The sequence below is a fragment of the Drosophila persimilis genome, unplaced genomic scaffold (genome assembly GCF_003286085.1).
Source record: "Drosophila persimilis strain 14011-0111.01,24,50 unplaced genomic scaffold, DperRS2 tig00000002-arrow-pilon, whole genome shotgun sequence".
NCBI classification, from domain to species: Eukaryota; Metazoa; Arthropoda; class Insecta; order Diptera; family Drosophilidae; genus Drosophila; species Drosophila persimilis.
In genome coordinates this window covers 17806348-17821746 of record NW_020825289.1, presented here as the reverse complement: position 1 = coordinate 17821746, position 15399 = coordinate 17806348, and the positions used below count along the sequence as shown (strand labels likewise).

Below are 15399 nucleotides of genomic sequence, written 5' to 3'. Positions count from 1 at the left end.
ATGCAAAGAACATTCTGAGTTCCGAAAACTGAGCTGGATCTACTGCCAAGGTAGAAATTTTTAATATTCTCTACTTCAGCATTGGTCCAAAACCAGCAACTGCCGTTTTTGCTCCGGCGATATGCCGTATGAGTCGGTGCGAAGAGGTTTGAAGATTGTGTTATGTATGAGCTCTTCGAAGTATGTTCGGGTTCTCATACCACACCATACATCCTGAAATAATGGCATCCGCTAGAGTTGACTTTATAGAATTGCAGATTTCAGAAAAAGAAAAATAGGTTCTGAAAAAATACATATGTATGTATATGTATATAAACAGCTGCACTTGTAGATCCATTGCGTGTAGCGTACGTTCCCTAAGAGGCATTGGGAATTTTGCGAAACTTAGTAGGTTGAAAATATAGCCGGATTGATAATCTAATTATACTACGTACGAGAGGAACTGCAATCGGATAATTCGCATTGTTGGTCATTGTTCATACATACATATTTCCCTTTTCGTATAATGTATATATAATGTCAAAAGAGTTTGATATTAAACCCGGCTGAACAATATAGCAATATTTCCAAGTCTTTCTGCCAATTTAAGACTAAAATTTTTTGACTCAAATTGATGCCAATCGATAAAGAGAGTCTCCTTTCAATCAGAAATAGGCATGCCACGCCCATTTGTGGACACGTATAATACATTTAAACGGCTTTCAGAGACCACCAAATGGGGGATTTCCCTGATGCGATACATGCTTTCTATACGAAAAGCGAAAAGCTTTCTGGAGTCTTTCTTGGGAAAAGATTTTTACATTTTAGACCGGAGAGCTTCGTACAAATTCATAGTATAGTTTTTCAAATGTGGCCCGACGTCTACATACATGACAATGACATCGACATGTAGAATACTCATGTAGAATTGACTTTTAAAATCGTAGCAATCGTATGGATGCAGTAACGTTATTTCTGAATTGATTACAGTTCAACAGTTCATTTGAAATATGCCGGATAGTTGCATCACAATACACAACAAATAGGTGTATGAAAACTAGGTAAATATGGAGAAATTTTATGGAAAAAACTACAGATTTGGTGCTCATAATCCAAGCAAACATCCAAGCGAAAATATTATTATGCCCACATTTATGAATTATTTTGTCTCTATCTACGAGTTGTGACATTTGCTTATACTGAATTCGTTGAATCATAAGCATTCTGATTCTGAATACGCGTTTCCTTTTACAGAATTTACATTTGGAATCATTCAATGTTTATATTGTAGAAAAAAGAAATTCCACACTTGTGTGAATTGTCCAAATAATAGAATTCGATTATGATAACGAGACAACAGGCAAACACTGTTTTTTTTTTTTGGAATAATTTAAATTTCAAATCGATGTTACCCTTGCATGCATATTCATTGCATGGGTATTGCTTTGGGGAAATCGCTCGTTAGCTTTTCATTCATTATGCAAAACCAATGGTCGAATCCTCTCGAGAATCCGCTATTAAACACTGGACGAACAAACACCCCACATACATATGTATGTACATACATACATGTGTACATATACACCCTACAATGTGCGCTTGTGTACATTCTGGACCTGCATAAAAACCAAAAAAAAAAAAAACAGAAATCCGAGTAAAATTCAAATTTGCATTATTCAAAATGTCACGTCCATGCCCACGCCCAGTCAATATGGTAAATGTTGAAAAAATAAACAACAATTCTGGCATCGACGGACGTAAAAAAGAGCGTTTGGGACATGAAAGTCGTGTCCGTGACAGTTGCAACAGTTGCAACTCTGTTGCAACTGGATGCCAAGGCCAAGAGCGTCCCCAAGAGCTGGGGAGATAGGGACTTTGCTATCAGTGCGGTTAACAGTTCATTTCACAGGGGCAAGGCCAACCCTTGACCGGGATCAGAATTGGGTTACGCTGCTGACGGGGGCCCGGAGCGCTGCAACATGTTTTCAGAACGTTTTGACTTTTTATCCATATTTTTTTATCCGCATTCTGGCATCAAGGTCACTTTTGTGCCCTACCACTGACTCTCACTCTGACACTGGCGTACCAGAGAAAAAGCTCACTGAGGACGAACTCCTGTGCCACAAACCATCCGGTGCACCTGTCTGTTGACTCTGCCCTCCCCTAACCAGACAGACAGACAGACTTTCAATTTCTTTGACACATTTGCTTGAAAATGCTCAACAAGTGCGCTGGCCCCTGAGAAGATAAACCTGCCAACGAGCATTGCTGCCCCTGCCACTGCCACTGCCACTGCCCCTGTCCCTGCCCGGTCTCCACCCGGTATCAGACAAGCTTTGACTTTTATATCCCGCTGCCTCCCACACCCGGGACTCTTCCCTTTCAGGCAGCACAGCACCCCATCTGTAGTCCGTCGTCTGTTTACTTTTGTGGGGGGGCGAGGGCGGGGCAAACTTTAGCAAATTGCCAGTTTTGGCATTTAGCTGAAGCAACACACGCCCGCCCGATCCGGTGCTCTGGTGCTCTGGTGCGCCGGTCCCGCAAGATACTCGTACTGTGCGTACATTTAAGAGATTATTTTGTCGAGGTCCTTTCACATTTCGAATTTAATGCGCGTACCTTTCTTCTTCTCTCGCGTCGCAGGCGGGTCGGCGGAGGGTCGCGGTCGCTGTTGTTTCTAGGTTACAATCGAAATTCCGCTGTAATTTGCATGCCGCGAATGCCGACCCCTACCCTACCCTAGCCTCTCTGCCCAGCTTCCTTTTCACCGTGCCTTTCGATCTTTTTCCTCGTCTCGTTTCCCTATGACTTCTTGCGCCCTGCCTCCCGTCTGCTGCTTAAGAATAAACACTGCCCTGACAACTTCCTGTTTCCTTCTCCACGCCAATTTGCAAGCCGCCCCGCCCCGCCCCGCGAGCATCGTCAAAGGCAAGCAAACAAACACAAAATGGAAGCAGCAAGCCGAAAACCTTTTCTCATTTCCTTTGTAAATTGTGCACACAAACACACCCATATGGCTCTCACACACTATCCGAAGGAAGGTAAGGCAGCGAGATGTATCTATTTATTCGGGGTTCATACCAGTCTTTGGAGAGTGTTCCCCTATGCGTGGATGCGCGCAAAAAGCACAACGCCCTCGCTTGTGTGTGATCGGTACTGCCTTACCTTCTCTAAATATGCATTGCTTCCACCCACTCAGCGAGATAGCGAGAGAGAGAGAAAGTCAGGCGGCCGGCGCTCACTTGTTGCTGTTCCAGTTCCAGCAGCAGCTATCGGAAAAAGCAATTTCGTGGCAATGAATGGCGATGAATTGACAGCGGCATCGGCTGGTGCCCGGGGTCTGATTGCCTGCTCCTGCCTTCCCACCTTCCTCGTCTGGGGTCCGTTTGATGCTGATGGCCTGAACACACACAAACAGTGAAAGGGCACACCTGTAGAAGACTTCCCTTGCCCTCCGCTCCTATTGAAGTGCCTGGCGCGGCCATTACGCTATATCGCAATGGAAGTATGCACTAGCGCTATGCACATACTGCCAATCTCATTTGGGACCTATCTAGGGTATCACAGGCATATTTCAGGCCCTGTTCTTTGGAGTACAGGAGTACAGGGTATGTACCACATTTTCTGTCGTTTGCTTCATCAGCCGTCCCTAGCTCTGTACAAATAATCACACTTCAAAGGCAATAAATCGTTATTTAAATTTCATTTTCCACATTGTTTAAAGTTTCGTTTCTTCGCCGCTCGGGGATAGGACCCCGGGAATCGCGGCGGGAGCGCCGCCGGAAAAATATGCTTTAAAAATTCGGCTTATTTGGTTATGAATCCCCTGAGAGTGTTGACTGCCAGCGCGAATATTTCTTCATCTGTGTTGCGAGAATACCTGAGAGCTTGTTTGTGTGAGCGAGAGGATTGTTTGCGTTTTCTTTTTTTTTTGCCGAATTGGTTTAGGATGGCTAACATCCACACACAGGCCCACCGCAGGAAAGTAGCTTTTTCTCTATAAAGTGGTGTATACTATGTGTGTGCTTTTCCATCCCTTTTTATGCGTTTCCCGGGACAGCTCTTCAAGCATTGCCTTCCGTCAGAACGACCTGCAAGTAATCCGCTTGGAAATGCCGAAGGACGACAGCCGTTATCCCATATGCCATATAATCAATGCCATATTCGAGATGGGTTTCGTTTCGTTTCCATTCTGACCCCGACCTTCTGCATTGCAATTAGAGAGAAAGACTTGGGAGTCTCTCTCCAAAGTGCTCTTTCCAAAGAGAGATGTTCGTATGAAGCTATCCCCATTACAATTACCGTAACAGAGCACCTGGCTGTTCTCAGATTAATCTCTGTGGTCCATCCCTGTTGTAATTCTCTGAAGACTTAAGTCGATTTGTGTCGCGTCTCCCAATCGCAATGCCAAGGACTCTGCTTATGTTTTCACAAATATTTGAGATTGTGTGGCAGGGAATCGTTCGCTGATGTCGACGATGGGGATGGGACCGCTGTTTAAAGGCCAGCTCAAGGCGGGTTTATTCATTTACGTTTGTTTATTGAACTTAAATCAGTTTGATTTTTCCTCTGCCTCTGCGTCAGCCTCAGCCTCAGCCTTTGCCATACCATCCCTTTCTTCCATTTTTGCTGTCCTCACAATCTCCAGTCTAAGGTCTGAAGGAGAAGAACTCAACGGAGACAGAAACAGGGCCAACAAAAAGGAACAATCTTGGTAATCAGAAAGAGGGGAGTGGGAGCTCGGAGCTCGGAGCTGCTGGAACCGTTCCTTGCTTAAACAAAATAAAATAAGCTCATTAAAATTATGAGCCTCAGCAGGTGGCGGGGTCAGGGCGGAAAACTTTCTCTGAGTCTCAGTCTGAGTCTGAGTCCGTTGCCAGCCCATCGCGTTGTCCGTGACAGAGCCGAATCCGATGAGGGCTGGTTGCCATGCCACATGCCGCACTTCCTCCCGCCCATCAATCAGAGCCGGATTGTCAACTTTTCAGTCTCATCTCTCGACTCCGCCGTAAGTTAATTACGGAATTTCAGCGCCTGATTGATTTCCGGGCGCGGGTGCCTGGGTGCAGTTTAGAGCGAGAAATCCGTAAAAGACGACAACCAATAAGACTTATCATGCGCCTCCTTTCTGATTCGTTGCCAAGCGGGCCTCGTGTCACGGGCCCATCGCCATCGCTGAGTCTGCTTCACTGGAGCGTGAAATCCAGCGAAGTTTCGGTTGCGGTATGATTGACAACAAGCACTTAACACATTTCTACAATCCCTATCCCACCCTCGCAGGCATTCCCCTAATGAACCTCAAGTGCGCAACAGCTGAGCAGCAGCCCCTTGAACTGGGATTCGATTAGAGGCTCGAACGGAACGGAGCGGAGCGGATGCTGGGTCCTTCCCCAAGCAGTCAAGGATAAAGAGAGAGAGAGATCAGATTTTTGTAGCCAGTTACAGAGCATAGTTATCCTTTATTTATCTTTATCGGGATGGGAGATTTAGGGGTAGAGAGGGAGTTAAACACACCAAACAGAAGAAATCTGATTTTATCCGCTTGTACTCTAATTAATTTGGTTTTTCTGCCGCCTCATTTCTGTGACAGGCACAAAGGCTTCCTTCCTTCCTACGCTTGCAACACTCAATGTACACACCACAACGTCGACGACTGTGGATTACAGTGTGCTGCAACACACTCTGTGGGGCGGGGGAGGGGCTCTCCATCATCATCATCATCTCGTATAGACTCGTATAGGTACTCGTTAGCTTTGGAAAAATATAAATATACATCGATCTACCATTTCTCTACTTTGGTTATTTGTACAATTATGCTTTAAGCCAATTTGCAGGTGTAGCACAGTTACATAAATCTGCAGTAAAATTCCATTTAGAAATAATTTATCTTTTATCTTTTTTGGGTTTTTTTTGTTGCTTTTCAATTAGTTTTACACAATAAATTCGGTGGGCGTTTAGCTAGCTTTGATTCGAATACTTTCCTCCCACATTGGATTAACAAATCAAATTAAAGCCGGGACCTTGGCAATCGCGGCGTATGCGCGATACAGATTGCCCCCAAAGAGGGGATGGAATAGGATGGAGAGTTTTCTGTGTAGATTTCAACTTTTACGAGGCAAGTTTTTTAGTTTGTTTGTTTTTTTGGTTTTCGGTAAATGTAAATGTTAAAAATGATAAAGTGCTCTCGACAGGGAAGGATAGAGGATGAAGGATGGTGTGGTGTGGTGTTCGGTGGGGAAAATGGAAAAATATAAGTGGTTGGCTGTCGAGTGTCTAGTGCTGTCCCGGCCTGTTCTGGCCTGACCTGGTTTCTCTAGTAATTTTCCCCTCTAATGTGTAAGTTTATATATGAAAATAGTTAGAGTTTGGTTAGTTTTTAGTTTGATTTTTGCTTGTTTTGTCGCATTTTGTAAAGGTATTTTTCAAATATAAGCGTATAAGTTCAGAGTTCAGAGATCAAAGTTAGAAATGTTCTCCACTTACATGCACAAATACACAATACATACGAGTACACATACATATGTTCACATGCACGTACATATAGCATATACGCACATACGAGCTAGATTATGCTTTGATTAGGGCTTAGGCTTATTTAGTACGTACTTTAGTACTAGTAACAACAGTCAACATTCAACAGTCAATCCGATATGAGATTTTCGTCAGTTGGAAGAGTTTTTGCAGAGCAGATCGAGGAGTAAACATCCCTTAGTCTACTCAATAAATATACCTATGGATAGCGCACACTTATCGGATAGGATATATATATATATATATATATATAGTAACTTTATCTGCATCTGTATCTGTATATCTATATGCTTGTATAAGTATATCAACATCTATAAAGTTCGCTCTTCTGCATGGGCCTATGGCTGCTCCTTCAGCTTCAGCATCAGCATCGCCTAGTTAAATTGACAGTACATTATTGGATTTGAAATTATTCTCCATTGGAACACATATAAGTACACATACACATAATATACACATATTCTTAGGGCCTACTCGTACTTATGCCCAGCTTCTGGGTGGAGGCTGCACACGCGTCGCTGGGTCGCCGCTTATCAACAAGGCAAGGCCTTGGTCAGAACCCGAAAGTAGGTGCGTCTGGGCCCGATAAGCTAATCGAAACATCCGCCATAAACAAACGAATTATCGCTGCTCGCGGAGGCCTGACCACGGCCAATGACTTGCCGGAATGGTGACGGGAAAGGCAAAGGGGATGGAGATGGAGATGGTCCTGAGGAGCGGCGACCTAACATTAAACTTTCAATATTTTTTGGGGCCGGCAACGGCGACGGCGACGTAGCAAAAAACATAACAAAAGCGTGGGCCTCCCTTCGGCTAATCTGAATGGCATTCAAAATATTCCGCCTGCCGCTTTTGATAAAAATTCTCCTTTGCACAGTGCTCTGTGGCATAATTTGGCTTTTACACAAGAATGTGCCAAAAGAAGACATCGACAATGGACTCGGCCCCTTCTCTTCCTCTTCCTCGTCCTCGTCCTCTTCCTCCTCATTCTCATTCTGTTTGGGAGCCATGGCTCTGCACATGAGGCTGGTACTCGTATTTGTTGGGGGATCCTCCTTCCATCTTCTTAGAGCACATGGAGGTTCTCACAGCTCTTCGACTTGGAGATGTCGGAGAGGCAGATTTTCTGCAGAATCTCCTTGGCCAGATGCAGCGATATGTGGGTGCGAGAGTGCTTCATCTTCGACTGGGTAGCCTTCTTCTCGCGTACCTCCTTCAGGCGCATCTGGGTAGAAGAGACAGTGCATATAGAGAAAAGGAAAAGAGAGAGAAGACAACCTCTGTAATCTGGTTATCGTTAACCGGCCAGGTTTCCGTTTGAGTCACTCGCAGGCAGCTCAATTTTCATTAATTAGTGAAACGATCCGGAAGGATACCCAACCCCAACCCCAACGCCGCCCCAATTGTGCAGGGAATAAAGTTAAATGGATTTGCCGCACCGTCTGGGTGGTCGCTCTGGTGTTCGATGGTGTCGGATGGGGCAGACGCAGACGGCACGGCAAATCCATTTAACTTTGTTTCCTGCACACTTTTCCCATGCATCGGAGGGGGTTGCGTGTGTTTCGCACCTAACCTAAAATGCCCGCAAGCCGCAACCCACAGTCCACAGCCCACTGCCTGCAGTGTCCTGTCTGGACACCCCTGCCCACTCGCACTCACCTGCTTCAATATGCCGACGAGCAGCTCATCGACATTGTGCTGTATGCCGCTTGACGTTTCGATAAATTTGGCATCGCGTGAGGCGGCCAGGGCTTTTCCCTCTGGGGGCCCACCATAGTTCATAGTCCATCGTCCATAATAAATTGGGGGAAATGACAAAATAGCGAAACAAAGCCGAGAGGATAGCAGGGATGGATATAATGAAACGAAATCAAGCCATCATAATTAAGAAGCAGGAATTACAACGTTACCTTGTGATGTGATAAGCCGGGCACGGGCCAGATCCGCCTTGTTGCCTACGAGGATGACGGCCTTGTCCTTGGTGTATTTCTCCTGCCACAGATAATTGATGATTTCCTCGGCCACACGGAACGTGCCCCGGTCGACCACCGAGAAGACAACGACACAGCCGTGCGGCTCGTAGGTGGAGAGCGAGTTCTCCACGCTCATCTCGACGCTCGGGTGGTCGATGAAGACCATGTCCGACTCCTCGTCATCCAGCAGGACACTGACCGTCTTCTCGCCGAACTCATCGTCTAAAACTCAGATCAGAATTAAACTCTAAAGACCCAAGTGGAAGCTGGGAAGCTAGGGGTCAGACACACATAGGTTCCAGCTACGGGTACGATTGTCTACTCACTGCGCTCCAGCCTAAGAGACTCTAAGAGGCGTCTCTCGTCTCTCATCTGTCTCCTCTCAGGTGACTCGCACCCAACACTTACCTAGGCTTGCATCGTAGGTGTGCATGTATTCCGAGGTCATGAACTGGTTGACAAGCGCCGTCTTTCCCACTCCCGCATCGCCCAGCATCACCACTCGGTAGCGGGCCGCAGGCGGCGGCTCCAGGTTGTCCGACTCGTCCGAGGAGACCGGCAGAGAGTCCACGTTGGCATACCCGCCACCACAGCAGCTACCCTCGAAGGGGGACCTTTCGCTGGCCCGGCTGTTTGTCGAGTTCACGCTCGTGTTGCTCCGGGAACGGCGCGAGATTATGGAATCCCCGCAGTTGACCACGTTGCCCTTGCTGATGGAGAAGTGACGGAGGCGGTAGAGATCGTCGCTGGCCCTGGGATTGTACGGGCGCTCCGGTAGAGAACAGACTCGCGGCCGAATGTGGTCGGGAACTGCAGGGGAACGTGGGAAACCGCCGATTCAAAGTTTGCACTCTCTTACAAAGGATATTTCCCTCACCTGGCAGCTCGAGAAAGTTCGACGTTCTCCGCTGACGACCCCGATTGGAGCTTTGGAAGGCCAGTGGGCCAACATCATCGTTGGACACTATGGAGGCATTGGAGCAGGCGCTCTTCATGGACTCGCGCGAGTTGCGGCGACTGGCCAGGAGGGCCAGGCCTCCTTTGGAGCTGCCCCTGCGGCGGGGCTTGTGCTCGACGACCTCGCGCTTTGCCTTGACCGGTTTGGGTGGCTTGCAGCCGCTCAGCTCATGGTCCGGATCCTGGGTTAGGTCGCTGGTGGACTTTCGATAGCGGAGGGAGACCACGCTGTCGGAACATGTGCGGTCCAAGGTGGAGTGCGAGCTGTGGAGCACCTGGTAGCCGGGATTCGAGGTGATGTTGATGGCATGGCGGCGCTGCCGCTGCAGATGTTGCTGCTGCTGCTGCTGCTCTGGGTCCGTAAAACTGAAGCTAGTCGTGGTGTGGGTCACCAGGGTGCTGTTTGTGTGCTGGGTTCCCGTCTCGCCCGACTCCATGGACAGCTGGGTGCAGTCGGTCACGCAGGAATCGCGCTTGAACCCGTAGTAGCCCCCTCTTCTTGCTCCCGCTCCTTCTGCCGAGCTCAGGTTCCGGGCCACGTCGATCTTGCTGATCACCGGCAGCTCCCACTCGTCGTGCCGTCGCTTGCTGCCATCGTCTACGCCCGTTGTGGTCACCAGAGGCAGTGGCTCAAGCGGCAGCTTGCTCCTCATTAGCTTCTTGGAGCCCTGGCGACGCGGCGAGCTGGGCGGCTCATAGTACTCGGGTCCACCATCCCCGTCCGGCGAGAAGGGCTCGTAGTACTCAAACTTCTTGGAAAACGCGGAGTGGTCTGCTCCGGAATTGGGGCTCACGGCATCGAAGACGAACTTGCACGGAGCATTCGGACTGCGGGCAGATGTGCGACCGCTGAACAGCGAGTAGGAGTCATCTATGGAGCCCGAGGGCGGAGTCTGGTAGTAGGAGCTCGGCGTGGAGCTGCTCCCGTCGTCACAGCTGTCGTTGGCGAAGGACGTTGTGATCTTGGGACTCCTGGGCGCCTCGTATCCCCCGCTGTAGCCATAGCTTGGACTGCGCGGACCCGTCCCCGTCCCCGTCATTAAGGGAGTTGCATATACCGATGGCGGTGCGGGATGGTAGGGCCTGAAAAGGTTCCATGTCCCATCATTGGAGTAGCTGTGGAGAAGATTTATTCATACCTGGGCGCCTTGGGAGTGGCTCCTCTGCTCGGCAATGGATTGCTGGCCGTCCTAGCGGTGGATTTGTGCTGGCCGGAGGCCTGCTGCCTATAGCCCCCACCTCCGCTGGCTCCCTCATCCCAGCTGCGTTGCTGCTGTGCCATTTTTAGTGGTCCTATACAGCAGTATCATGAGATGAATGAAACGAGGCGAGACGAGACGACACGAGAATGAGGCCGGTAATGGTTATACTGATAGTTATACTGACGGCAGTGAAAGATGCGACCAACTCATGTGTAAATACCATGGGCCATTACTCATACCACACACACACACACACACGCACAGTGATCCTCGGCCCCCCTTTGGGATACTCTGCCTAAATGGCCACAAAGTAAACATAATTTATGGTTTTATCTCTATTTAATCAAAGTAATGAAAAGCTGGCCATAGCAACCAGCAATCATAAAGGCCAGACCAGACAAGGAGACGGTGTCCGTCCACACCCGCCCACACCCGTTCACACCCGTCCACATCCGCTCCCACAAGTCAGCCGACACCGCCCCGGGCGATGCAGCTCAAAGGCTGCTGGAAATAGACCTCTGCCCGCAGCCTGAGCCGAAGCCAGAGCCAGAACTCAGTTCGAAGCAAGTGGTTCATTTAGTGTTAACTGTTCGTATCCTCGGATATGCTGGTGGTGTAAGTGGCTGCCCCAATTACCGAGCGGCAGATGCGGGTGGGGGACGTCAACGGCATCAGCACTTGGCTACACACATTCCCCATTAACTTATGCAAAAGTTCCAACCCCACCTCCCCCTCCACCCACGCACCACGCACTCTCTCTGCGTCTCTTGCGGTTTGCGTGAAAGTTCTTGGTGTTCTTGGTGTTGGTGTTGGCTCGGTTTGTTTGCGGACTACACCCACGACACTCACGAGGAGGAGACGGTAAGAGAGGAGCTTCCTGCGCTACAAAGTTCTCTAATGGGATTTACCAGCTTGGTGTCGAGGAATGGGGTGGCGAGGGGTGCCCGCAGCTATTAAAGTTGAGCGTCTGTGCGAGAAAATGTTGCCTACATTTCTGCTTGATTGATGTGCAGTGAAAACAAGAGCTCCGCTCTCTTGGCGGACTGCCTGTTTTCCGCCCCAGAGAGCCTTTGCTGTATGTCAATGAATACCCATCGGCAGCTCGCGTTGCGAGAGGCAACAAGTGTCGGCCATTTCCCAGTTGTTCAAAGTTCAATTGAACTCCTGAGTGATTTTGCATTCACTAGAACGAGCGCGCACAATCCACTGGCCTTTGGCCCATGGCCCACTTTAGTTTTATGGCTCAGCAGAGGTCCCCGCGGGCCAAGCCAAGCCAACTGTTGCAAGTACTCAGAGTGCCATGATATCGACTCGACGCCACTTACGCGTACATGAGTACTTCGTGTATCCCATTGCAGTGGGGCTTCAGCCTCGCCCGCTTTCTTCTCCTGGGGAGGGGGAGGACAGGACACGTGTGCTGCCTCGATAGCCGCTTAGCTCGAAATGTGACTCTCGACTGTTTGTCGGGCGGTTGTCGGTTCTCGGTATTCACGGTGCCCACGTCCGACCTGCGGGCCATTATTATCTATCTATCTATCTATCGGATGTACAAATAGCACCCACACACACAGACCCACACACACACAGACACTCACATGTCGCGCACATGTGCGTGAGTACGTGTCCATACTGTTGAGCAAATAAATGTGTAACTGCAGCAAGGAATACCTCGTATTCGGTGTCGTACCTTCATTTTCATTCCCCAGGGAGGCGACAATTAATGGAATTATGCTTACCGTACTAAAGTACCTCGAACATTAGGTTCCCATTTATTTGTCAGTTTTCCTAACAAAATTCTCCTCTGCTCGGGCTTTTTTCTAGAATTTTCTAGACAAACAGAGTGCTGCATCAAAAAGCGCATTCCACTCGTGTTCTACAAGGCATCAATTAGTCGAGTTGCCATCGATTCAAGTGTTTTCCTACTTGTTGTTTCTGCTGCTCCATTTTCTTTCGTTTTGTTTTTGTTTGAATTTTCTTGTTTTTTTGCATTTTCTCGTAACGCGATGGCCTGTTGCCACCGCAACCAATCGAACGGACGGACGGCCGTTGGCCCCTGGATAGCGGACAGGGTTCGAGCCAAAGTCCAGAGCTCACCTTTGCCTTTATCTAAGTTCCTCTCCCTATGCCTCTTTCAGTTCCACTTACACTCCGGCAAAACAGTTTTTGGTTATGCGAAAATCTGCAGACAAGCCGGGGCAACAAATCAATACAAATACAAATACAAATACAAATACAAATATGAGTATTAGTACGAATATCTATCCTTCCACACAACCCTCGTGGTTACGTCCTTCTTGGACTCATTCAAATGTTCAAAAGTTCGGCCCGTCTTCGGTTTGTATGGCATTGTCTGAGTAGAAAGGGCGAAACGAACGGACACACCGGTCGGATGGACGGGGGGCTCAGGGAGATTGGCTCCCCAGCTTATTGTATTGACCGAGGGTCTGGGTCTTTGGGGCTGCCTGCTGGAGAAAAGGTAAGCTTATATAACATAATAATCGTTGCAGATTTGCGAATTATGTATTCAGGATATATAATAGGGCAAGACGGCGTCCTCCGGTCCGACTGGGTCAATCATTCAAAACCGAATGAATTATTGATGGAATGCCAGGCCCAACTTTAAATCGAGTCTCAATCCTAAGTTATGCATAGGACCGAACGATATGTGCCTGATTTGACTGTGGCTGGGGTAAAGAGCAATTTGCATACCCAAAGAGGTTTCCCCGGAATGCGTAGGTCTTGCCTCAATCAGGTTTATGGCTTCGCTTTTCTTCTGGCCTTTTGTGTGGCGCAAAAGTCTGCGACCTGCAATGACGGTGGCGGCGGCACTGCCAACTTTCCGTTTCCCGTTTTCCCAGTTTCCTTTTACCGTCATTATTTAAGGAGGGAGGTAAGAGTAATGACTCGCCTTGCACTCGCTTCCACCGGGTATCCCTGTCTCTCTCTCTCTGCCTCTGCAGCTCTCTCGTTCTCTGTTTCACCGTCATTAGGTCGAAGACGTCCGTCCGTCATAAATGAGTTCTTCGGCAAATGGCTCGGACAACCCTTTGAGAAACTTGGCTTAATTACATGCCCGCACCCGTTAAACGCATACTTAACACCCAACCCCACCCAACCCCCGGCTTCCCGTACAAATATTAACTTGGCCAACCCTTCCCCCTCTCCCTCTCTCCCTCTGTCCATCTGTGTCTCTGCTGTAAAAATAAACTTGAGTGTGTGTACTACTCGTCGAAGGCATAGTGCGAGAAAACAAACAAGAAAAGTCCATAAAACACTTAAGATCAAAGTATACAAAAGTATGTCTGCGTGTGTGTGTGTGTGTGGATCTCATGTGTATTTGTGGGTGCAAAGGAGAAGACAAGAAACCATAGCCTAACTAGCGGGGCAGACTCCAAATGGCAAACAGAAAATTACAAATCCTGGCCAAAGTCACGTCGCAACTTAGTCATTAGCCACCACTTGAGGCTCTACCCTCCAGTCATTGGCAGCCACCACTGCCCGCTGTCCGCTGTCCGCTGCCCGCTCCCATCCATCGATTTTATTGCAACACATAATTCTTGGAGCCGGGCCCACGCCCACCCATCGCCATTTGTGTAAATCTCATGTTGATGGCATATAAAGTGACCTCCTGGCTGGTATTTAGCCCCGAGCAGGCAAATTTGCACTTTAAATGCTCGGAATACTCGCATGCGTCATTTGCTGAACGTTGAACCGCTGGGGGAGCATTAGCAGACAAACAGAGAGACGTCTGAAAGTGCAGACGACACCGAGTTAGGTGTAATTAGACGCGTCTGGGCGCGAGGATTAGCAATTAAGCGAATGTCCTGCGAGCGCAACAAGTGCCTGCCACACGACGACGACAACGACGACTACAATGAGAGCAGCAACAATGACAACGAGGACTAGCGTAATCCCAGTCACACAGGGACACAGGAGGAGGATGGCGGACGGTAGACGGAGCACAAAGCGAGAGCAGCGCATAAATCAACATGTCAAATCGCAGCTTACAAAGCGCCACCCAGACACACGCATACACATGCACAAGTATACACACAGCACGCACACACACATACGAATATGTATACACACTCTCCCTCTCTCGTTCTGGGCATGCATTAGCATTTAATGTTTACCATTTTCAGCAAATTTGCAGGATAATTTTGTCTGCTATGGGAACTTTATTAATTGTCCAACACCACACCACAGCACAGCACAGCACAGCACAGCACAAAACTCCGTCACCCTCAACGTCGCTGTAAGCGAAACCCGCACCAACACTAGCGCACTAACACACTATCACCGAAAACAAACACCCACACAACGATGAGCAACAGTTTGGACACACAGCACAGCCAAGAGCTGCGGTGCTCTGCACTTCCGTATCCGCCTCCGGATGCCGCTCACTCGAACTGTCCGCGCGGACGAAGCTGCAGCGACCGCTGCTCGAGCTAAACTGTGGCTCCCCAAGGCAACTTGGCAGCTCGGCGCCAGTTCTCTGTTCTGTTCTGTTCTGGTGGCTCCCGAGCTCCCGAGCTGGCGGAAAGCGAAAGCTCAGTGAAAGTGAAAGCTCTGCTGGCCTTCGACTCGCCCTGTGAGACAGGCAGACAGGGAGTCGAAGCTAGCCGCCATATGCAACAGAGTTCAGATGAAATATACTCGCATTTGACAGAAGTTTGTACGATATCTAAGATTGGGAGCCTTGGAGTGTGAAAAAGTAATGCCGGGGGAGTCTCGTGGTTCAAGAATAAGGCGTGCTC

At 48.7% G+C, this 15399-nt stretch overlaps 1 protein-coding gene across 2 annotated transcripts; it reads right to left on the bottom strand.

Moving 5' to 3' along the window:
* Positions 1-6714: 6714 nt before the first annotated feature.
* LOC6592330 lies at positions 6715-10896 on the bottom strand. Of its 2 annotated transcripts, none has more exons than XM_026986734.1 (6): positions 10580-10896; positions 9361-10523; positions 8892-9293; positions 8421-8711; positions 8170-8270; positions 6715-7735 (listed from the first exon to the last, which is right to left on the bottom strand). In XM_026986734.1, the coding sequence occupies exons 1-6, from the start codon at positions 10720-10722 to the stop codon at positions 7577-7579; spliced, it is 2259 nt and encodes a 752-aa protein (XP_026842535.1). In that variant the 5' UTR covers positions 10723-10896; the 3' UTR covers positions 6715-7576. The 2 variants fall into 2 exon arrangements, with proteins under 2 accessions (XP_026842535.1, XP_002017850.1); XM_002017814.2 differs by having other exon boundaries at positions 8421-8705.
* Between the last annotated feature and the right edge of the window lie 4503 nt (positions 10897-15399).

Bases quoted from the DNA above. Each gene is read 5' to 3' on its own strand.
- LOC6592330 (XM_026986734.1), bottom strand. From the start codon at position 10,722: ATGGCACAGCAGCAACGCAGCTGGGATGAGGGAGCCAGCGGAGGTGGG. The intron at 10,524-10,579 runs GTATGAATAAAT...GAACCTTTTCAG, and splicing joins GCCACTCCCAAGGCGCCCAG to GCCCTACCATCCCGCACCGC. The intron at 9,294-9,360 runs GTGAGGGAAATA...GTTCCCCTGCAG, and splicing joins GAACTTTCTCGAGCTGCCAG to TTCCCGACCACATTCGGCCG.